The 25,336-nt window shown below is 37.9% G+C and overlaps 1 protein-coding gene across 1 annotated transcript in view; it reads right to left on the bottom strand.

Annotated features, from left to right (window-relative positions):
- LOC138321723 (peroxiredoxin-6-like) overlaps positions 1–25,336 on the bottom strand; it is a 36,392-nt gene extending 11,056 nt beyond the window's left edge. The window contains exon 1 of the mRNA XM_069265629.1: positions 25,163–25,336. Within this exon, the coding sequence (XP_069121730.1) occupies positions 25,163–25,248 (86 nt within the window). The 5' untranslated portion in view covers positions 25,249–25,336. The remainder of the gene's footprint in view (positions 1–25,162) is intronic.

The following is a 25,336-nucleotide window of genomic DNA, read 5'->3' as shown; positions in this document are numbered from 1 at the left end:
ACTTTATACAAAAGTGGTCACTAAGGCATATTTTACTGTCTTTATCCATGCGTGAGAATCGGAAAACTTTATCATTTAGACAATGCTCCTTCCGATAGATAAAGATGTTCAAATTCACACACACGATCTGTGTATTTATCAATGAATATTTACACTGACTATGATAACATGTTCACACACACACCACCACCACTAGTACATGTATTAGCGTATTTATATCAGAGATAGTGTAGTGTCCTTTCCAAGGGCAAATTACCCTAGGTCGATCTTCAAATATTTACACAAGTCCAGTTTTGTAAGATTTTATATCCTTCTGGCACCGATTTCTCGAAACAATTTACTTAAGTCAATTTTATCAACATAAGTTACATAAGGAGACTTTTGTTTCGAGAAATCGGAGTCTGGACTTTTTCCCTATCAAAAATGACATCTAACATATAGATGAACCCCACTCGTACAAAGTAAAACAAACTCTTTATGACAGTTATGACATATTCAGGAAAATTTATACCTGGCAATCAAATTATTAGTTCTTCTCTCTATTAATATAATAAGAAAAGATCCGGGAGCAAATTCATCTTCTTTAAGTACATACTAACTACCTGGTACATGTATGCCTATACGCTAATAACCTATAGAGAGATGTTTTGAACATATGACAATTTAATACATTGCCTGTATATAGAGAACTGTAATTTATTAAGTCTGTCAACTTTCCAGTGAAAGATTCTAGGTTTTTTTTTATTCTATTAATCATATTTGACGTAATTATTTATTGTTTTTCCAGGGTTTTTGTAAAGGTTTTTATAATTATTTGTTTATAAATCCAAATGCTTTATGTGCCTGCATTAAAGGAAATGAGAACAAGATCTTTGGGAAGAATAAACTGCTACTGTAGTAAAGCCCAATGATAACTTATAACTATCTCAAGTGACCAGCTTGATAAGATAAAAGTACAGAGGTACACGTGTACAAACATCACGTAGGTCACTCAGGTTCTTGTATTCTTGTTACCCATTGATTTCCAGATTATATAAACACATTGATCAGCCCAATGACACAGACCTTTTATAATTTCTGCCCACTTTCATTCTGTTTTCCTCAACAATTCTTCAGCTTAATGAGAGATTAAAAAAAAAAAATATGCTCCCTCCAAACATCGTCTGATTTTAATTTTTGTTCACACACTTCATTCCAACAAGGCTTTTTCCTACTTGATATTTCAGGAGTCTGTACCTTTCATATTGGGGAAAAGTGTATTTTCTTCCATGAACTATGTACATCAAATATCTAAAAAACTGACATTAATTTGTATTTCTTAATTTGGGAAAATATTCACAAGGCATATTCATATGGCAAACTAATGCAAAATTTCTCAAATTTCCAAGTTAAAAAATCACGGATTACACACCACAAAATATGACATACCGGTACATTATTCAAGAAACGGTGTGCATGACCCATTTAATTCTTATTATGGGTGACTGGCCAACTGGAGCAGTCATTCATGGCATCTTTGCCATACAGGTGAATTAAATGGGTCAAGCACACCTTTTACCGTCGCCGTAACTCTGTCAGGAAGTATACATGTTACCCTGACAGACCCATTTAATTCTTATTATGTGTGACTGGCCAACTGGAGCAGTCATTCATGGCATCTTTGCCATACAGGTGAATTAAATGGGTCAAGCACACCTTTTACCGTCGGTTACCGTAACTCTGTCAGGAAGTATACGTGTTACCCTGACAGACCCATTTAATTCTTATTATGGGTGACTGGTCAACTGGAGCAGTCATTCATGGCACCTTTGCCATACAGGTGAATTAAATTGTCAAGCACACCTTTCACCGTCGGTTACCGTAACTCTGTCAGGAATTATAGTGTTACCCTGACAGATCCATTTAATTCTTAATATGGGTGACTGGTCAACTGAAGCAGTCATTCATAGCATTTTTGCCATACAGGTGACTTAAATTGGTCAAGCACACCTTTTACCGCCGGTTACCGTAACTCTGTCAGGAATTATACATGTGACCCTGACAGAGTTACGGTAACCGACTCCTTTACTTGAGTGTAACCATAAAACAAGAGGCCCAGAGGGCCTGTATCGCTTACCTGGTATGTAATGCCTAGTAATGTTCTGAATACAGGTTCATTGTTTCTTTTCTGAAGGAATTTGAAGATGTACCTCTAATAACCCTATTGGACCCCACACTTTCTGCTCCAGGGGGTCACAGCCCAAAATTATACGAATTCTGTTAACCCCAAGGATGTTTCTGGGCAAAATTTGGTTAAAATCAAAGCAGAGCTTTATGACTAGCAGCGATTTATAGTATTTACCGCTATTTCCCATATTGGGCTGCCCCTCCTGCCCCTGGGTATCAGAGCCAATAAATTTATACAAATTATATCCCCCTTCCCCCAAGGATGTTTGTGGTAATATTTGGTTTCAATCCATGCAGAACTCTAGGACAAGAAGCGATTTATAGGATTTACCTCTATTTCCCCTATTGGGCCCCGCCCCTCCTGCCCCCAGGGGATCAGAGCCAAAATTTATACAAACTCAGTAGTTCTTATTCTCCCAAGGATGTTTCTGGCCAAATTTGGTTACATTACATGCAGAACTTTATGACTAGTAGCGATTTAAAGGATTTACCTCTATTTCCCCTATTGGGACCCGCACCTCATGCCCCAGGGAGGTCAGAGCCAAAATTTATACAAGTTCTGTTCCCCTTCCCCCAAGGATGTTTCTGGCCAAATTTGGTTACAATCCATGCAGAACTCTAGGACAAGTAGCGATTTATAGGATTTACCTCTAAATTCCCCTATTAGGGCCCCACCCCTCCTGCCCCAGAGGGTCAGAGCCAAAATTTCATACAAGTTCTGTTCCCCTTCCCCACACTTCCCCTAAGGATGTTTCTGGCCAAATTTGGTTACAATCCATGCAGAACTCTAGGACAAGTAGCGATTTATAGGATTTACCTATAATTCCCCTATTGGGCCCCGCCCCTCCTGCCCCCCGGGACCAGTGCCAAAATTTATACAAGTTCTTTTCCCATTCCCCCAAGGATGTTTTCTGGCCAAATTTGGTTACAATCCATGCAGAACTCTAGGACAAGTAGCGATTTATAGGATTTACCTTCTATTTCCCCTATTGGGCCCCACCCCTCATGCCCCCAGGGGATCAGAGCCAAAATTTATACAAGTTCTTTTCCCATTCCCCCAAGGATGTTTCTGGCCAAATTTGGTTACAATCCATGCAGAACTCTAGGACAAGTAGCGATTTATAGGATTTACTTCTATTTCCCCTATTGGGCCCCACCCCTCCTGCCCCCAGAGGTCAGAGCCAAAATTTCTACAAGTTCTGTTCCCCTTCCCCCACTTCCCCTAAGGATGTTTCTGGCCAAATTTGGTTACAATCCATGCAGAACTCTAGGACAAGTACCGATTTATAGGATTTACCTATAATTCCCCTATTGGGCCCCGCCCCTCCTGCCCCCGGGGACCAGAGCCAAAATTTATACAAATTCAGTTCTTATTCGCCCAAGGATATTTCTGGCCAAATTTGGTTACATTCCATGCAGAACTCTATGACAAGCAGCGATTTAAAGGATTTACCTCTATTTCCCCTATTGGGGCCCCCCCCTCTCCTGTTCCCGGAGGGTCAGAGCCAAAAATTTATACAAGTTCTGTTCTCCTACCCCAAGGATGTTTTTAGCCAAATTTGGTTACAATCCATGCAGAACTCTAGGACAAGTACCGATTTATAGGATTTACCTATAATTCCCCTATTGGGCCCCGCCCCTCCTGCCCCCCGGGACCAGTGCCAAAATTTATACAAACTCACTTCTTATTCTCCCAAGGATGTTTCTGGCCAAATTTGGTTACATTCCATGCAGAACTCTATGACTAGTAGCGATTTAAAGGATTTACCTCTATTTTCCCTATTGGGCCCCACCCCTTCAGCCCCCGGGGGCCAGGGCCAAAATTTATACAAGTTCTGTTCCTCTTCCCCCCAAGGATGTTTGTGGCCAAATTTGGTTACAATCCATGTAGAACTCTATGACTAGTAGCGATTTAAAGGATTTACCTCTACTTCCCCTATTGGGCCCCACCTCTCCTGCCCCCGGGGGTCAGAGCCAAAATTTCTACAAGTTCTGTTCCCCCTCCCCCAAGGATGCTTGTGGCCAAATTTGGTTACAATCCATGCAGAACTCTATGACTAGTAGCAATTTAAAGGAAATGTTGAAGGACGGACGGGACGGATGACGGATGACGACGGACGCCGCCACGCCATGACATTAGCTCACCGGCCCTTCGGGCCAGGTGAGCTAAAAAGTCATGACCCAATGCAATATCTAAACGCGAAAAGCAACGACTTACGATTAGTAAAACCTTAAGTTTCCTTCTTGTCTAACTTTTTCAATTGTGTCAAATAAGTTTTTGTGTTTGCGTGCATGGTTCATACCTTAGTATCAAAGAAATTCTCTACAATTTGCCAAATCTAAAATATATGTTCATTTAGCAAAATGATCAATCTTGTTTTTTGTTACCTTTAAAGAGTTGACTAAAAGTTTTGACCTTCACAAGTCTTGATATTCAAGGTCTTAGCCTACATCATCTACGAAACAAGAGGCCCAGAGGCTCTGGGCCTGTATTGCTCACCTGGTTTGTAATGTCAAGTAATGTTCTGAATACAAGTTCATTGTTTCTTTTCTGAAGGAATTTGAATATTTACCTCTAATTCCCCTATAGGGCTGCATTCTTTCTGCTCCAGGGGGTCAAAGCCAAAATTTATACGAATTTTGTTAACACCAAGGATGTTTCTGGGCCAAATTTGGTTAAGATCCAAACAGAACTATACATGGCTTTTTCTAGATAAAGTGGGAAAAGGCCACTGAGTGAATTTGGGAAAAATCATCGACATATCCACATAAGATTCATAAATCCATGTTCTTCAGTAGGTGAAAATACTAAAATCATCATATATCTTTAACATGTAATTTAAACTGCATAATGTTACAAAAAAAAACCTTTTTAAAAAGAAAAGTATTCTGTCCTAAATAAAAAGCAAAGGTAACTGATTTTTTCAGGCGCGTTCGATCGCAATTAGTCTCAAAAGTCACGGGACTTTGCCACAATTTTCTGATTAGGAAAAAACCCCAATAAAATTGGGATAATTCTAGTCTAAATCTCCTTAGGAATGGGGCAGAATATCGGCCACTGAGAGACCCTATAGAAAAAGCCCTGCTATATGACTAGTAGCGATTTATAGGATTTACCGCTATTTCCCATATTGGGCCCTGCCCCTCCTGCCCCAGGGTGTCAGAGCCAAAATTTATACAAACTCTATTCCCCTTCCCCGAAGGATGTTTGTGGCCAAAGGAGTAGATATGATAGGACTAGTATTTGGCCTTAATTTTTCAAGTCGAAAAATATTAACTCTAGTCCACATCCTTTGGGCCAGGTGAGCTAAAAATCTTTAAAAAAAAAGTCCTGCTTAGCCGCTTAAAATGGCAGTTTTGCATGCTCTTCAGTTTTGTGGTGTTTGTGGTTTTTTTCCTTCTTTTGTATTTAAGATTTAATCCAACACAATGAATCAAGTTATCTAAATAGATACAATTGTAGAATTTTTCAACCAGAATCGAGGTATTCGTTACAGTAGCTATATATGTTGTTAGTACTAGAGATGTACTAGCCCTTAATAAAACTGTAAAAGAACAGGGAAAATACACACGATTCCTGTGAAGTGCCCCGACCGACCAGGAATCGAACACCGGTCTCTGGTGTGAAAATCCACCGCTCTACTGACTTAGCCAAACCAGCATGCTCCGTGAGTGACAGAAACTGTATTTAACATTATTTACAAACCATATCGACCCACTCCTTTCACAAAACAAAAGAAAACAGAGTGTGCACGTCAGTAGAATATGTTAGTACTGACAGGAGATAGAACCAGACCTGCTATAATTAACCAAAGAAATGGAGCAGAACATATATACCATTTTGAAACTTCATAAGTACATTAATTTTGTATGTTACAAGGACGGAAGAAGCAACAGGATTTGGTTTGATTACATTTAGCATCCTATTAACATATTAACAGCCTTAGTCATGTAAGGACATGCCAGGTTTGTTATTGGAGGAAAACTGGAGTACCCAGAAGAAAAACCACCGACCAGCAGTCAGTACCTGGTACGTGCCCAACATTAGATTCGCAACCCAGAGGTGGGGGGCTTGTTGTAATATGTAGAGACATCTTAACCACTCACTCAGCATGGTGGAGGAAAGCCAGAGTACAAGGGGAAAACAACCAACCAGCAGTCAGTACCTGGCAACTGCCCCACATGGAATTCAAACTTGGGGCTCAGAAGTGAAAGGCTTGTCACAGGTAATATGTTGAGACATCTTAACCACTCGACCATAGTGTCCCAAAACATGGGGTGTTTATCGTCAACTAAAGCAAGGACTGTATTACAGTAGCATTGTCAAACCAACGGAAAACTCGGGGTCATCAGACAGTTCTAGATCACCTTGATGAATGACTTGATAGAATATGCCTGGCACAAAATTGTCCCCATTGTCAAAGCAAACACTAGATAGAAAGCTAATATCAGATTTGGCCTGTCTGTTAAATTCTTTTTCAATGACTAACATACAAAATCTGTCAATAAAATCCAAAGCAGATTATCTGTGGGGTAAAAATGCATTTTAAAACATGTGTCACCAAGTTGTTTGCTGGGGTTTTGGGTATTTCCCCAATTCTGTGATTTGGAGGTCCTTCGAGGATGTGGCTGTTTAGTTTGGGGAATTAGCATGGTATCGCATAAGCCACACCCTTCTGAAACCTCCCTTTTGGTCTATACACTTGGTGAACTGTTCATTTGATTTGTTGATAATAAACAAAACACAGTTGATTTCCTCTTCAGTATTTATTTTCCGTTATTGTCATTCTAACACACATTACATATTGGGATGCTGGCCTGAACTATAAATTTGTCTATAATGTCCATTGGTCCTGTGCACAGGCCAAGCACACCACTTGCTCTCGGGTCCACACTCTTTTTCTAACTAACACACTTCATATCATTATCCCCTATGTTACAATTAATTACTAAAGACACAAAGTTATACTTTGATTGGCTATACAATTAATTAGTGGGCAGAGTTACCCTAAAAATCTTACATTACAGTGATAATCTAATATGTCCTTACAGTAAATGCCTATGGTCAACATTGTACAATAGAACACAAATTAAATGGACATGTTTATTTTACTAGTTACAATATTAATTAGACTGGCTGAGCCAGCTTAGGGGCTTGTCACCTGTCTACCCTTACAGTAAATGCCTATGGTCAACATTGTACAATAGAACACAAATTAAATGGACATGTTTATTTTACTAGTTACAATATAATTAGACTGGCTGAGCCAGCTTAGGGGCTTGTCACCTGTCAACTCCCTTTACATGCCAAGATTGGTCACTGCATGGTCAACCTGGACTAATGAACACTATTCAAATCCAATTATCTAATCTTAGCTCTATTCAAATCTAATTATCTAATCCTAAATCCAAAATCTGAATGTAAACCAACTATAATAATCTCCTATATTTGAAATACAATTGATACTGAAATATCTGAACAAATGTTTGAAATATGAAAATTACTATTTTTGTACCGTGACACATGCACATGTAGTAAATTGTTACCTTCTTCATGTGGATATACACGATTCAGAATCTATGTACGACAATATATTTAATATGCAACAAATTATTATCCAGGGCCCCAAACCAACAGAGCCGTCATCCATCCAAGAGATGATCGCATTTAACTATAACACATAGATACAGATACTCATCAGCATTATAGCCACAAAAAATAACTACCAGTATTCGACTGTATATACTGTTGGTATCATCATCATACCATAATTTCCTGCATATTGCCTGCGGGCTATACAATTTTTCACGTCAGAAAATGCCTAATGCGGGCTATCTGCTAATGCAGGCTGTGTCTGTGGAAACTATTACCAAGTTTGAAAAATATGCAGGCTATATATAGTAAACTATTTCACGCTACTATGCCAAAGTATTTTCATATGGGCTACATATTTCTTACATTTATAATAAAACATATTTTCAAACAAACTTAAAGGGATGTTATATGATATAGCGATAACTACTGTGTGTGTTTAACATATATACACTGGGTGCTCCCACTTCTTCTGAATGACATCACTACAATTTTATAAACAAGACTCTATTCTTACATACCATTATATATTTTTTATTAGTACTTACTACATATATAGTGTACTTCCAAGGTTTACAATGACGTATAACCCCTGGGCAATCTGCCGGTGTGCATGGGTTATTTTTTTATAATTTTTTTTTACAAAATCATATAAATTGCATGATTTTGCGGGCTATGCACCAGTGCAGATTATACGCATGAAATTACTTATTCAAGGAAATTTCAGGGGGCCTACACCTTTTGAATTGGGAAAACACTACAATTAAATTTCATCTTTATTGAAAACATGTACATTAAATTTGTAGAGTTTTTTCTTAATTTGTAAAAATACTTATAACAAGAGGCCCAGAGGGCCTATATCACTAACCTGGTTGGTAATTGCCAAGTAATGTTCTGAATACAGGATCACGATTTCTTTTCTGAAGGAATTTAAAGATTTACCTCTAATTTCCTTATTGGGCCCCACTCTTTCTGCTACAGGAGTCAGAGCCAAAATTTATACAAATTCTGTTCGGGTTCCCAAAAACATACAAGACTTAGTTGAAACTAAGTTAGGATTATTTCAGACAAGTTTCAGCTATATTGCACAAGCAGAACTAGAAAAAGAAATTCAAAATGTTCAAAATGACCATAGGTCATCATGGCTATTTGAGTCAGATGATAAAAAAAAATCACTGTCGGTCGCACTATCTTTATGTGTAACAAAATGTTATCAACATTGTAAGTAAATGCAGCTAAACTTTCATTTTCAAACCGAAAATCCTCATTTAAAACCATATTGGAACCCCAACTAACATGCCCAAAGGACATACAAATAGAGACTAACAAGATTTACGACGCCTTTAAACAAAGGCTCATACAAATAGAGACTTTCCAATACAAACCTCCGATTTACGAACCCTTAATGACGCTACACAAATCCAAATTGTATAACAGATTTAAACAAGCCAATCACTAAAAATTGAAAAATAGCATCATTAACATTTTTCAACCGAAGTAGAATATAAAACCACAATAGAACAACAAATACATATCAGGACCAAAAAATCCAATATATGTAGTGATTTCTACGCAGGAAATGAAAAAATCGGATTTAAAGCTCAAAAATGGCGATTTTTCAGCAAATTTTTCATATTTTGTTTGACGCAGCAAAAATGTTTCCCAACAGCAATCTATTATTTCTAATAAGTTTTTTGACCACTTTGTCAATCAGTTTAAGCAACAAAAACAACCAAAACCAATGTTAACATCGTATAAGTTCCGGTTATGACGTCATCAAGATGGCCACCATCTCGAATTTCACTGAAAAATGAAAAATAGTCATAACATTGGCATTTTTCAACTGAAGTAGACAAATGAAGTATCAAAATGACCACAATAGAACAACAAATACATGTCGTGACCAAATAAGCCAATATATGTAGTGATTTGAACGCAGGAAATGAAAAAAAAATAATATTTTAAGCTCAAAAATGGTAATTTTTCAGCATTTTTTCATATTTGGCTTGACGCAGCAAAATTGTTTCCCAACAACAAATTGTTATTCACAATCAGTATTTGAACTCTTATCAATCTGTTAAAACAACAACAACAAAAATATATAGAAAATATGCAACAGAGATTGTTATACCATCATTTGTTTACAAAACATCACTGGATGCGGCATATGATTGTTATTTTTTTTCCAACCGCTAACACTACAGTTTCCTGGTGTATTGGAATTTCCTGAATATAACATTGGCTATTGACGATTTATATCTTAACAAATTTGAATTTAAAGTTGGCTGAATATCTAAGTGGGACTTCAAAATAATCCATTTTCATGCTCGAAATTTTGTAGACTAGTAGCCTCTCAAACTGAATTATTACAGCAAAACGCTAACTAATAGCTATAGGGTATACAAATTAAAGTTCCGTAAATACCATGACACTTTTTCGAAACATATTGTGTCTTTTTTAGAATGAGCACATCCATTGTTTATTTCCTGTGTAAATAACGCAAGATATAAGATGGTTACTACAGTGTCACATATTTCTTTCACTAGTTCTTAATGCTAATCATTTTCGTTGTGCGTGCTTTCTCGCCAGAGTGTCGTCTTCGACCTCGGTGACCTGATGTGACATTACATTACCGGGTTAGCATCGTGGTTTCTAACTTGTCATCCAACTGTCCATGGTCAGAGTTTAAGATCAGAAACATCGGCTTCAGGGATGTGGGAGCTCTTCCTGTTTCCAACCTAGTTTCACCTAGATTCACATATCGTATATGATGTTCCAGACTTCCCCGGCATGATGGAAAAGACACCAGATCAACATTCTGTGGAGGGTTGAGTTGGTTCTCCTTAATTCGTATGAAGCACAATTTCCTAATTCTTGTGAACCTCAGTGACCATAGGTGGCACAGGTGGTGGGGGATTCTTTGAGGTCATAAATGAGGTCTGCAGTGAAGTTTTCATCTCTTTGCCAATTCTGGAAAGCACTTTAGAGAAACTTTTTACTGGAGAGTCCCTTCAATGGTCTCTTTGCGCATACACCAGATGTGACACAACCAGCACCTTCAAGGGAGTGGGAAAAGTCAGACCAATGAAAAACATTTAACATTTATGCCCTCATTAATGACCTCGATGATATCACCAGTGCCATTTATGGTTGCACGAGGGTCCACAAGATTGATGAATAGTAGTACTTCATACGAATTATGGAGTTATGTGCTTAAGAGAACCAATTCCACCATTGAAGAATGTGCATCTGGTGTAATTTCCATTATGCCGGAGAAGTCTGAAACAGCATATACGTAACGATATGTTAGAATCTGAAAGAGATCCCCACATCCCTGAACCTGTTGTTCCTGATATGAAACTCTGGTCATGGATGGGTCATAAAAGGCTAGAACAACACTGGGTTATGCAGTGTCACATTTCGTGACGAATTGAATACTGATATCTCGAGTACTCTGATTCGGACTGCATGTACCAGCTACCAGAATATGCCGCGTCTCTTCATGTGGATAGGCGTCAGTGAGGCTAGAAAGCACGCACAATGATAATGGTTATCATTGAGAACCAGTGAAAGACATATTAGTGATATTGTAGTAACCATAATGGCTGCATTTTGCTTATGCTATGCATAGGAAATAACTACAATGAATGTGCTCATTTTCAAAGACACAAACCTTTTGGAAACTGTTAATGATATTAATGGATGCACAGGCTTAGCTTAGGTTACATTTGTTACGCTATCAGTAGGTGTTGTGTGTTATTTTTGAGACGCTGCTAATCTATCAAATATGAGGGTAATAAATAATAATTCTTTTTTTTGCATTCTATATATTTTTGTTGTTGTTGTTTTAACAGATTGATAAAGAGGTCAAATAACTGATTGTGAATAACAATTTTGTTGTTGGGAAACAATTTTAGCTGCGTCAATGCCAAATATGAAAAAATGCTGAAATAATTACCATTTTTGAGCTTAAAATATAATATTTTTTCATTTCCTGCGTTTCAAATCACTACATATATTGGCTTATTTTTTGGTCACGACATGTATTTGTTGTTCTAATTGTGGTCATTTTGATACCTCATTTATCTACTTCAGTTGAAAAAGAAAGGCCAATGTTATGACTATTTTTCATTTTTCAGTGAAATTCGAGATGGTGGCCATCTTGATGACGTCATTTACCGGAACTTATACGATGTTAACATTGGTTTTGGTTGTTTTCTGTTACAGCTTAAACTTGATTGACAAGTGTCAAAAAACTTATTAGACATAAATAGATTGCTGTTGGGAAACATTTTTGCTGCGTCAAAACAAAATAATGAAAAATTTGCTGAAAAATCACCAGACTTTTTGAAGCTTTAAATCCGATTTTTTTTCATTTCCTGCGTAGAAATCACTACATATATAATGGATTTTTTACGATGTCCTGATATGTTATTATGTTGTTCTATTGTGGTCATTTTTTGGTACCTCATCTTGTCTACTTCGGGTTGAAAAAATGTTAATGTTATGACTAATTTTCAATTTTTAGTGAAATTCTAGATGGCGGCCATCTTGATGACGTTCATAACCGAAGTTCATCCCCAACTTATAGCAATGTTAAATTTGGATTGTGATCAGTGGGTATAAGGGTTCCAGAAAAATATTGGTTCGGAGGTTGGGGGGGGGGTGCATGTGGGGACCCTCCAAGCCATAGTGGCCTATTTCCTGTATTGTGAGCAGGTAGCTATATAGAGGATCATATAAGGCAGGACAGACACAAGCTGAACAGTATCGAGACAACACCTGTATAGATCATATATAGCTTTAATCAGGTACACTAGATCATAATCTACTCTAGTACACCGAAAATAAAATCTGCTGCGGGTTTTTCCATCTCTGATCAGGGCAAGGGACAGGTTTAAAAGAGCCACAATAAAGTAAAGGTTTATAGACTAAACTTATTTGTAATGTTGACTTGAATTTATATCATCATAGAAAAAAGGTCCTTTCCAACAGCCATGGATGCCCTCTCCTGTATACAGTGTGATGTCAATGTAAAATTGGAAGTGCATGCAGTAAGTTTGTAACTTATGTCTCTTTCTAATAGTGGAATTCTTTCCCATTTTACAGTTCCATACCTCACAAGACAATAATATTTATCCACAATCACACCCAGTCACAATCCCTCCTCATTCTCATTATGCTTCCTTCCTCTAACCTATTTTCTCCACCCCACACCCACCTCCCCATCCTTCTAATGCTCCCTTCCTCTATCCAATTTTTTTTCACCCCCCCCTGTCTCCTCCCTTAATCCTCTTAATAACCCCTCAGCTTTTTCCTTTCCTCCTCACAATCCATTTCCTCTCCCTCTTCCTTCTTCATTTTTCTTCTCCAAACATCTGAGTCATGTCCCTCCTTAACACTCCCCATCCGTGTTTTCATGCCCCTTCCCCCTCCCCAATGCCCTCAATTCTCCTCACCCCCTATCCTTTTCATGGCCCTCCCCCTCTCTTCTATCCTATTCATGGCCGTCCCCCTTCCTTCTCCATCCTTCTTATGTCCCCTTCCATTCCCCAAAATCCCCCCCCTGACCTCCCTTCACGACACTCCCCCAATCCCCTCCTTCCCTCCCTTCGACCCTCCCCAAACCTCCTAATGCGCCCCCTTCCCCTCCATAGCTCCTTTTTCCACCTCCTCGATCCCTATCCCCAATTGTCTCCTTTCACTCCCCCTACCCCCTTCCCCCCCATTTTGCCCCTTCATCTCCCCCATCCTCGTCATGAACCCCCTTCCCCCATCCCCCATATCCTCATCATGACTCCCCCCTTCCCCCTCCCCTCATCCTTATGCCCCCTTCCCCCCCCCCTCCTCAAGAAGCATCCGAGACTGTATTTAGCATTATTTACAAACCATATCGACCCACCTCCTTTAACAAAACAAAAGAAAACAGAGTGTGCAAGTCAGTAGAATATGTTAGTACTGACAGGAGATAGAACCAGACCTGCTATAATTAACCAAAGAAATGGAGCAGAACATATATACCATTTTGAAACTTCATAAGTACATTAATTTTGTATGTTACAAGGACGGAAGAAGCAACAGGATTTGGTTTGATTACATTTAGCATCCTATTAACATATTAACAGCCTTAGTCATGTAAGGACATGCCAGGTTTGTTATTGGAGGAAAACTGGAGTACCCAGAGAAAAACCACCGACCAGCAGTCAGTACCTGGTACGTGCCCAACATTAGATTCGCAACCCAGAGGTGGGGGGCTTGTTGTAATATGTAGAGACATCTTAACCACTCACTCAGCATGGTGGAGGAAAGCCAGAGTACAAGGGGAAAACAACCAACCAGCAGTCAGTACCTGGCAACTGCCCCACATGGAATTCAAACTTGGGGCTCAGAAGTGAAAGGCTTGTCACAGGTAATATGTTGAGGACATCTTAACCACTCGACCATAGTGTCCAAAACATGGGGTGTTTATAGTCAACTAAAGCTAGGACTGTATTACAGTAGCATTGTCAAACCAACGGAAAACTTGGGGTCATCAGACAGTTCTAGATCACCTTGATGAATGACTTGATAGAATATGCCTGGCACAACATTGTCCCCATTGTCAAAGCAAACACTAGATAGAAAGCTAATATCAGATTTGGCCTGTCTGTTAAATTCTTTTTCAATGACTAACATACAAAATCTGTCAATAAAATCCAAAGCAGATTATCTGTGGGGTAAAAATGCATTTTAAAACATGTGTAACCAAGTTGTTTGCTGGGGTTTTGGGTATTTCCCCAATTCTGTGATTTGGAGGTCCTTCGAGGATGTGGCTGTTTAGTTTGGGGAATTAGCATGGTATCGCATAAGCCACACCCTTCTGAAACCTCCCTTTTGGTCTATACACTTGGTGAACTGTTCATTTGATTTGTTGATAATAAACAAAACACAGTTGATTTCCTCTTCAGTATTTATTTTCCGTTATTGTCATTCTAACACACATTACATATTGGGATGCTGGCCTGAACTATAAATTTGTCTATAATGTCCATTGGTCCTGTGCACAGGCCAGCACACCACTTGCTCTCGGGTCCACACTCTTTTTCTAACTAACACACTTCATATCATTATCCCCTATGTTACAATCAATTACTAAAGACACGAAGTTATACTTTGATTGGCTATACAATTAATTAGTGGGCAGAGTTACCATAAAAATCTTACATTACAGTGATAATCTAATATGTCCTTACAGTAAATGCCTATGGTCAACATTGTACAATAGAACACAAATTAAATGGACATGTTTATTTTACTAGTTACAATATTAATTAGACTGGCTGAGCCAGCTTAGGGGCTTGTCACCTGTCTACCCTTACAGTAAATGCCTATGGTCAACATTGTACAATAGAACACAAATTAAATGGACATGTTTATTTTACTAGTTACAATATAATTAGACTGGCTGAGCCAGCTTAGGGGCTTGTCACCTGTCAACTCCCTTTACATGCCAAGATTGGTCACTGCATGGTCAACCTGGACTAATGAACACTATTCAAATCCAATTATCTAATCTTAGCTCTATTCAAATCTAATTATCTAATCCTAAATCCAAAATCTGAATGTAAACCAACTATAATAATCTCCTATATTTGAAATACAATTGATACTGAAATATCTGAACAAATGTTTGAAATATGAAAATTACTATTTTTGTACCGTGACACATGCACATGTAGTAAATTGTTACCTTCTTCATGTGGATATACACGATTCAGAATCTATGTACGACAATATATTTAATATGCAACAAATTATTATCCAGGGCCCCAAACCAACAGAGCCGTCATCCATCCAAGAGATGACCGCATTTAACTATAACACACAGATACAGATACTCATCAGCATAGCCACAAAAAATAACTACCAGTATTCGACTGTATACTGTTGGTATTATCATCATACCATAATTTCCTGCATATTGCCTGCGGACTATACGATTTTTCACGTCAGAAAATGCCTAATGCAGGCTATCTGCTGATGCAGGCTGTCTGTGGAAACTATTACCAAGTTTGAAAAATATGCAGGCTATATATAATAAGACTCTTTCATATGTGGATATGAAGGATAGGGATATTCTACCCGAGGGTCACAAAATGTAGTAAAGCCCGAGGCTTGCTGAGGGTTTTGCAACATTTTGTGATCCCGAGGGTGAATATCCTTATCCTTCATATCCACTTATGAAAGAGTATTTTTATTTCATACCTCGACGTTTTATTGCAATGTTACAACTATAATATCCTGCCATTTCGAAGTAAATTCGAAGAAATCCACAGCTGAAAGTCAATTATCTATACATGAAAAATTATTTGACATTTTCAAAAAAAATTCTGTTGTTTGCATCTTTTATAGTAAAACCAGTCAAGTTTGTGAAAAAAATATTAAAATTTTACCGAGGAAATAGAAATTTTGTTGACTCTGTGACATCACAAGGCTTTATTGCATGGGTAGCCATGCAATACAGCCTCAGGAGGCATGAGTGTATTGCCCTAGACCAGCCAATTCTACACCTGTAGATATGAAAGAAAGTAAACTATTTCACGCTGCTATGCCAAAGTATTTTCATATGGGCTACATATTTCTTACATTTATAATAAAACATATTTTCAAACAAAATAAAGGATGTATATGATATTGATAACTATATGTGTGTTTAAATAAACATGTACGTGCTCCTTTCTGAATGACATCACTATTTTAAAACAGATAATCTTACATACTTTATATATATTATTAGTACATACTACATATATAGTGTACTTCCAAGGTTTACAATGACGTATAACCCCTGGGCAATCTGCCGGTGTGCATGGGTTGTTTTTTTATAATTTTTTTTTACAAAATCATATAAATTGCATGATTTTGCGGGCTATGCACCAGTGCAGATTATACGCATGAAATTACTTATTCAAGGAAATTTCAGGGGCCTCACACCTTTTGAATTGGGAAAACACTACAATTAAATTTCATCTTTATTGAAACATGTACATTTGTAGAGTTTTTCTTAATTTGTAAAAATACTTATAACAAGAGGCCCAGAGGGCCTATATCACTAACCTGGTTGGTTATGCCAAGTAATGTTCTGAATACAGGATCACGATTTCTTTTCTGAAGGAATTTAAAGATTAACCTCTAATTTCCTTATTGGGCCCCACTCTTTCTGCTACAGGAGTCAGAGCCAAAATTTCTACAAATTCTGTTCGGGTTCCCAAAAACATACAAGACTTAGTTGGAACTAAGTTAGGATTATTTCAGACAAGTTTCAGCTATATTGCACAAGCAGAACTAGAAAAGAAATTCAAAATGTTCAAAATGACCATAGGTCATCATGGCTATTTGAGTCAGATGATAAAAAAAATCACTGTCGGTCACACTATCTTTATGTGTAACAAAATGTTATCAACATTGTAAGTACATGTAGCTAAACATTCATTTTCAAACTGAAAATCCTCATTTTAAACCATATTGGAACACCCCAACTAACATGCCTTCACAAAGGACATACAAATAGAGACTTTCCAATACAAGATTTACGACGCTACACACAGATTTAAACAAGCCAATCAGAGCTCATGAATATAAAACTTCCTGTATTGTGAGCAGGTAGCTATATAGAGGTCATATAAAGGCAGACACAAGCTGAACAGTCGAGACAACACCTGTATAGATTCATATATAGCTTTAATCAGGTACACTAGATCATTATCTACTCTAGTACACAAAATAAAATCTGCTGCGGGTTTTTCCATCTCTGATCAGGGCAAGGGACAGGTAAAAGAGCCACAATAAAGTAAAGGGTTTATAGACTAAACTTATTTGTAGTGTTGACTTGAATTTATATCATCATAGAAAATGTCCTTCCAACAGCCATTGATGCCCTCTCCTGTATACAGTGTGATGTCAATGTAAATTGGAAGGCTGCAGTATGTTTGTAACTTATGTCTCTTTCTAATAGTGGAATTCTTTCCCATTTTACAGTTCCATACCTCAAAAGACAATTGCACAATCACACCCAGTCACAATCCCTCCTCATTCTCATTATGCTTCCTTCCTCTAACCTATTTTCTTCACCCCACATCCACCTCCCCATCCTTCTAATGCTCCATTCCTCTTCCAATTCCCCCCCCCCCCCCTTCTCCTCCCTTAATCTCTTAATAACCCCTCAGCTTTTTCCTTTCCTCCTCACAATCCATTTCCTCTCCCTCTTCCTTCTTCATTTATTCTCCAAACATCTTCTTCATGTCCCCTTACACTCCCCATCCTGTTCATGCCCCTTCCCCCTCCCCCATGCCCTCATTCTCCTCACCCCCTATCCTTTTCATGGCCCCTCCCCTCTCTTCTATCCTGTTCATGGCTGCCCCTTCCCTTCTCCATCCTTCTTATGTCCCCTTCCATCTCCCCAATCCTCCTCCTGCCTCCCTTCACCCTCCCCAAACCTCCTAATGCCCCCTTCCCCTCCATCTCCTTTTCCACCTCCCTTCCCTATCCCCCATGTCTCCTTTCACCTCCCCTACCCCCTTCCCCCTCCCCCTTCCCCCTCATTTTCCCTTTTCTCTCCCCCATCCTCGTCATGCCCCCTTCCCCCTCCCCATTCCTCATCATGCCCCCTTCCCCTCCCCTCATCCTCGTCATGCCCCCTTCCCCCTCCCCCCATCCTCGTCATGCCCCCTTCCCCCTCCCCCATCCTCGTCATGCCCCCTTCCCCCTCCCCCCCATCCTCGTCATGCCTCCTTCCCCCTCCCCCATTCTCCTCATGCCTCCTTTCCCCTCCCCCATCCTCTTCATGCCTCCTTCCCCCTTCCCATTCTCCTCAAGCCTCCTGCCCCCTTCCCATTCTCCTCATGTCTTCTTTTCCTTCTCCTACCCCCATCATGCTTCCTTTCCCCTACCCTACCCCTAATGCCTCCTTTCCCCTCCCCTACCTCCCTCATGCCTCCTTTCCCCTCCCCTACCCTCTTCCCCATCATCCTCATACCTCCTTCCCTTTCCCCCTCCCCCCATCCTCGTCATACCCCCTTCCCCCCTCCTCGACATGCCCCCTTCCCCTCCCCCAATCCTCGTCATGCCTCCTTTCCCCTTCCCCATCCTCTTCATGTTTCCTTCCCCCTTCCCATGCCTCCTTTTCCCTCCCCCTATCCCCCTCATGCCTCCTTTCCCCTCCCCTACCTCCCTCGTGCCTCCTTTCCCCTCCCCTACCCTCTTCTCCATCATCCTCATACCTCCTTCCCTTTCCCCCTCCCCCCATCCTCATCATATCCCCTTCCCCCCTATGACATGCCCCCTTCCCCTCCCCCAATCCTCGACATGCCCCCTTCCCCTCCCTTAATCCTCGTCATGCCTCCTTTCCCCTTCCCCATCCTCTTCATGTCTCCTTCCCCCTTCCTATTCTCCTCATGCCTCCTTTTTCCCTCCCCTACCTCCCTCATGCCTCCTTTCCCCTCCCCTACCCCTAATGCCTCCTTTCCCCTCCCCTACCTCCCTCGTGCCTCCTTTCCCCTCCCTTACCCTCTTCCCCATCATCCTCATACCTCTTTCCCCTTTCCCCCTCCGCCATCCTCCTCATTCTTCTCTATAATATTGTATGATATCCCTATGAAACATTATAGAAGTTATATATTTGTGCAAGATAAAGCTAACCAGATAGAGAAGATAATGGATTTTGACCTTTTATCACTAACCATGTGATTTATCTTATTCTCAAATATCCTATCTTTTGTCAAGATCTACAGGCTTAGACATGTAGGACACAGAGACCGATCGTCTCCCTAAAGAAAGAAAATGAGGACCCCGGCAAAACTTTTGGGACCCCAAACTCTGGACACTCAACTTCTTCATAGCTGACGTATATAGGTTCATGACACTGTTCAAATGTAAGTTTATTTTAACTGATAAGTGAAACAAATGAAAGTATATTTATTTTTCAACAAAATTATAATAAAAACCCAAATATAAACAGACAAAAACTCAGTGACTTATGACCAGTGGACCCTCTGTAGCACAAAATTAGGGGGCTGTCAAGACTTTTAGGGGTCTCGTTCCCCTGGTCTTACTTATCCAATAACAAACTTGGCTAGAGTACAGACTGTTCGCCGGCCGGGGTACATGTCATTTTCAGAAATTTCTAAACCATACATTCACAAGTCAGACGTACAGAATTCATATTTACAAAATAGAAATTAGTAGTTTTGTTATCCTGTGAACAAACTTCATCCTAAATATAATTTTAGCAAGAAAAGTAGACCTAGATTCTATATTTAACCACAAAATGCACCAGAATTAGCTGACACGGCTAACCATTGACATCGGAGAAGAGGTTAAAATTAAGTTTAGTTTTGTTATCCCAGATTTGGTTTTAAATTACAATATTTATAACCACCTAAAAATTAAGATTCAAAGTTTTTTGATATACACGTATATTCTTCTATCCTTGATGTCGTAAATATTTAAATGTTGACATAGTACACACAATTTTAAATATGCTAACCCAGTTTCATAAAGATTCATTCTGTTTACGACTCAACGACTTTTCAAAATTGAATGTCAAAATTATATACATGTATCTCTGTAAGCTTAAAACCAGCTTTAAAATATGAAAGTACTTTGGAAGCTATTTACAAAATTTGCATTCTATTTCTAAAAATCCTTCACTTTTTTTTTTTATTACATGACTTATGTTCAATTTCATATTAAAATGTAACTGCCTGCTAGTAATTTTTTTTTAACCAAATCGTATTTGACTCAATAAAATCTTATGTCCCTATAAGTTTTTTGCCATTATGGGAAAATGTAAGTTTATTTTAACTGATAAGTTAAACAAATGAAAGTATATTTATTTTTCAACAAAATTATAATAAAAACCCAAATATAAACAGACAAAAACTCAGTGACTTATGACCAGTGGACCCTCTGTAGCACAAAATTAGGGGGCTGTCATGACTTTTAGGGGTCTCGTTCCCCTGGTCTTACTTATCCAATAACAAACTTGGCTAGAGTACAGACTGTTCGCCGGCCGGGGTACATATTTCTAAACCATACATTCACAAGTCAGACGTACGGAATCCATATTTACAAAATAGAAATTAGTAGTTTTGTTATCCTGTGAACAAACTTCATCCTAAATATAATTTTAGCAAGAAAAGTAGACCTAGATTCTATATTTAACCACAAAATGCACCAGAATTAGCTGACTCGGCTAACCATTGACATCAGAGAAGAGGTTAAAATTAAGTTTAGTTTTGTTATCCCAGATTTGGTTTTAAATGACAATATTTATAACCACCTAAAAATTAAGATTCAAAGTTTTTGATATACATGTACATTCTTCTATCCTTGATGTCGTAAATATTTAAATGATGACATAGTACACACAATTTTAAATATGCTAACCCAGTTTCATAAAGATTCATTCTGTTTACGACTCAACGACTTTTCAAAATTAAATGTCAAAATTATATATCTCTGTAAGCTTAAAACCAGCTTTAAAATAGTAAAGTACTTTGGAAGCTATTTACAAAATTTGCATTCTATTTCTGAAAATCCTTCACTTTTTTTATTACATGACTTATGTTCAATTTCATATTAAAATGTAACTGCCTGCTAGTAAATTTTTTTTAACCAAATCGTATTTGACTCAATAAAATCTTATGTCCCTATAAGTTTTTTGCCATTATGGGAAAATGTAAGTTTATTTTAACTGATAAGTGAAACAAATGAAAGTATATTTATTTTTCAACAAAATTATAATAAAAACCCAAATATAAACAGACAAAAACTCAGTGCTTATGACCAGTGGACCCTCTGTAGCACAAAATTAGGGGGCTGTCAAGACTTAGGGGCCTCGTTCCCCTGGTCTTACTTATCCAATAACAAACTTGGCTAGAGTACAGACTGTTCGCCGGCCGGGGTACATGTCATTTTCAGAAATTTCTAAACCATACATTCACAAGTCAGACATACGGAATTCATATTTACAAAATAAAAATTAGTAGTTTTGTTATCCTGTGAACAAACTTCATCCTAAATATAATTTTAGCAAGAAAAGTAGTCCTAGATTCTATATTTAACCACAAAATGCACCAGAATTAGCTGACTCGGCTAACCATTGACATCGGAGAAGAGGTTAAAATAGGTTTAGTTTTGTTATCCCAGATTTGGTTTTAAATGACAACATTTATAACGGCCAAAAATTCGAGATTCTGTTTTTGATATACATGTACATTTAAATGTTGACATAGTACACACAATCTTAAATATGCTAACCCAGTTTCATAAAGATTCATTTCTGTTTATTATTTTACTATGAATGAATAAAAATTCTGTCAGTGGCATGTTTGCAACGAGTGTAGGAAAAAAGCCCCCCCCCCCCCCTCCTGGACTTAAGCCCCTAGGACAAAAGCCCCTCTGGACAAAAGCCTGTTAGAATAAAAAACCCTCCGGACAAATGCCTCTTCTTTATAAAATAATGTATTTTTTCTTATTTCTATCTTTTTTTAATATTTATTTGCTATTTGATACATTTTGGTATTATTAGAGATTTTTAGAGAAGATCGAGTGTCAAACATAACAAAAATGCATAATTATGATGTGATCATTTGAATTCTTTTAATTTTTCAGTTATTGATATCAAAGAAAGAATAAAAAACATGTACACACATGTATACATAGACATTAGAATGTTATATATACAAGAAGCCATTAATGTTTTCTTTATAATAACACACCTACCAGGCAAACAGCTTGATGTTTGCATTGATTATATATAGATAATTAGGAAAGTATGTTTAATTACAAAATATTTCTATCATATAGAACATGTCATAATTAGATTAACATCAATATATTTTTTAACATTTTTTTTCTATAAATTATTAAATCAATTTATCAATTTTTTTAGTAAAATCCCAATAATCCAGTTAATTATTACATTGTGTCTTATTTTGAACTACATGTATATTTTAAGAAAAAAATGATACAAGAAAATATTTTTTTTTTACTATATTTTTGAATTTAATCTTTTTTTAAAAATGAAGGGGCTTTTGTCCTCTTTCCATTAGTATGGAGGGGCTTTTGTCCAAGGGGCTTTTGTCCGTACATGTACCCCGTTTGCAACCTTGCAATTTGTGCTTAATAAGCACAAATTATATGAACATTGATATGCACCAGATGAGAGTTGCAGTTGCAATTCATTTGCAGGTAAATTCCAAGAATTGACCAACACCTACTGTCTGATATCCGAAGTAAATTTTTGATCCCTGTATCTTGAGAAGACCAAAATGCACTTTCCTTGTACAGAAAACAGCGAAAACGTGACTTGGGGCAGCAAATGGCTGGGAGCCAAAAATCACAACTCAACCAAGACAGAACACACAAAACAGCAAAATTAACTGTGCATGATCATGTTGTTATCAAGATCAACAAGCACATTTCAAGGTGATTTTGGTCGTTGCACTTCCTGGATCAGAAATCATAACATACCTACTTAAAAACTGGAAGGTTCAAGTATTTTTCTGTGCGTTCTATTGTGACCCGTCTGTTATGTTAATTTTTTTCGCTGATAGTCATTTGGACTGGTAAACCCCAAAATTTTACTAGTTAGACTATTTAATCATTTGTCCAAATTAAATATACAGCTGTTTTGCTTCAGCACTTCAATTTCAGTCATGATGAGTTTACAATTTTTTCACCTAAACTGCAATCTGGATGCTTTTATGAACACAAATTCTCACAATATGATGCATTAGGACTAAAATAATCGCATTAAGAATGCACTCAAAATGTGTTGAAAAATGCAATTGACCATCGCTCTTGTTACAGCCATCAACACTGATGTAAGACTGAGGGCCAGAGGCCCTAAAAAATGTGGTTTTCTGATTTTGTGTTGCAGAGGTCCCATTGGGCTAATAATTTTTTGCCTGTTATTTGTTTCACTTATTTGTAAAAATAGACTTATATTTGAACAATGTTTTTTGAGACAAATAACCAATCAGCTTCAAATTAGTAAGGTGTCAAGATTTTGGGCCCCGATAATTTTGCCAGGGCCCTCCTTTTCTTATTTTAGGGAGACCGATGGTCCCCATTTCCAGTGAAGTTAGTATCTAAAGCCTGTTGTAAATGCAGCATTTAACAATATTTATCGAATGGGAAACCACTGGTCCGATCAGACTTGTTCATTACAATTAATTGGCACTAGTCCGGCTGTAAAATTACTAGTCATGGGCATCGGACCAGTGCTTAAAGTCGCAAAGTACGCAAACTGTATATGTCAATACCCGGGTATATGCTCCAATGAAACAAAAACTTAAATCATAAGTAGGATTTGGCTTATATTGATGCATTCACAAAAAGGAATCCCCCCTCCCTGAAAAAAAAAGAAGAAAAAAAAGTAAGATCGTGGTGATATCAATGTAATCATATTGTCTCCTTCAGATATGAAAAACTCTTGTCTTTACCCAATTCACCCCTGTAATTTAATAATGGACAGTTCAAGTTATTAAAGTAGAATAGTCTAAATGTATCTTTAGGGGTGAATGAGATAAAATGTGACTATGCTAAACAATACTACCGGAGATTCTGAGTAGAATACCTCACAATATTTTGACAATTGACAATTGTATTGTTCCAGTTTTTATTTTAATAAAATTGTTTAGATGGTGATGGTGGAAGTGTAGTATTAACGGTATGCTACTGTAATAACTTTTGCAACTCAAATTATCAATCTCGTTTTACATTACCATTTTGAAAAATAGCAATTTTGAAAAAGTAGTGGGTCTTTAATGTAAAATCAATTTGTTGATAATAAGTAAAAACACAAAAATGTACTACCTAATTACCAGTAATTCATGAGTACTTCATATAGATGCTTTAAATTGAGAAAAATTATTCTCGATATACAGTGTATCTTTTGCAAATCCAAAATGCTGAAATGTTTACAAAAATGTAACTTTTTTATGGATGATGTTTTTAAAGACATTGTTACATTGATATATTGTAACATTAATTTTACATAGTACATGTATCACATCTGTATTCTGCACCGCTGTATCAATCTTATTGTTGAATCATCATTTTATTTTAAATGTAGTCGAGGTTTTACATAAATTTAAAGATACACTTTTGCTAAAACGCCGGTAACCGTCTGTCTGTCAGTGACAGCGTCAGTGATAGGAAAAATATAAGTTCAGTCATACATAGGTATTAACCACACTTCTAAGTCCAAATCCCACTAGATCTAACTATATATCGCCGGTCTTGACCTGCCAGCGTGCTCCATACCTATGGTTGATATAATCATATAACGGTACTTTGTGGTACATGTGTCTGTGATCGAGCCGCGCAAATCTAGAAAACTACGAGTTGACAACTTACGAGTCTCCTTGCCAGTCGTGGAATTTGATAGGTCCCTCAGTTGTGTCGGCCTTAAAATTTGGGAAAACGTCTCCTAGATTCACCATTTTGATATTTCTGTGATGTTCAGGTGTGTCCTGTCCCGAGCCGTCTGCACTATACGCTATCCCACGATCTTGTGTAATGAGCCCACGT

This window comes from Argopecten irradians, chromosome 4, assembly GCF_041381155.1.
Source record: "Argopecten irradians isolate NY chromosome 4, Ai_NY, whole genome shotgun sequence".
Taxonomy (NCBI): Eukaryota; Metazoa; Mollusca; class Bivalvia; order Pectinida; family Pectinidae; genus Argopecten; species Argopecten irradians.
This window is presented reverse-complemented; position numbering and strand designations above follow the sequence as displayed.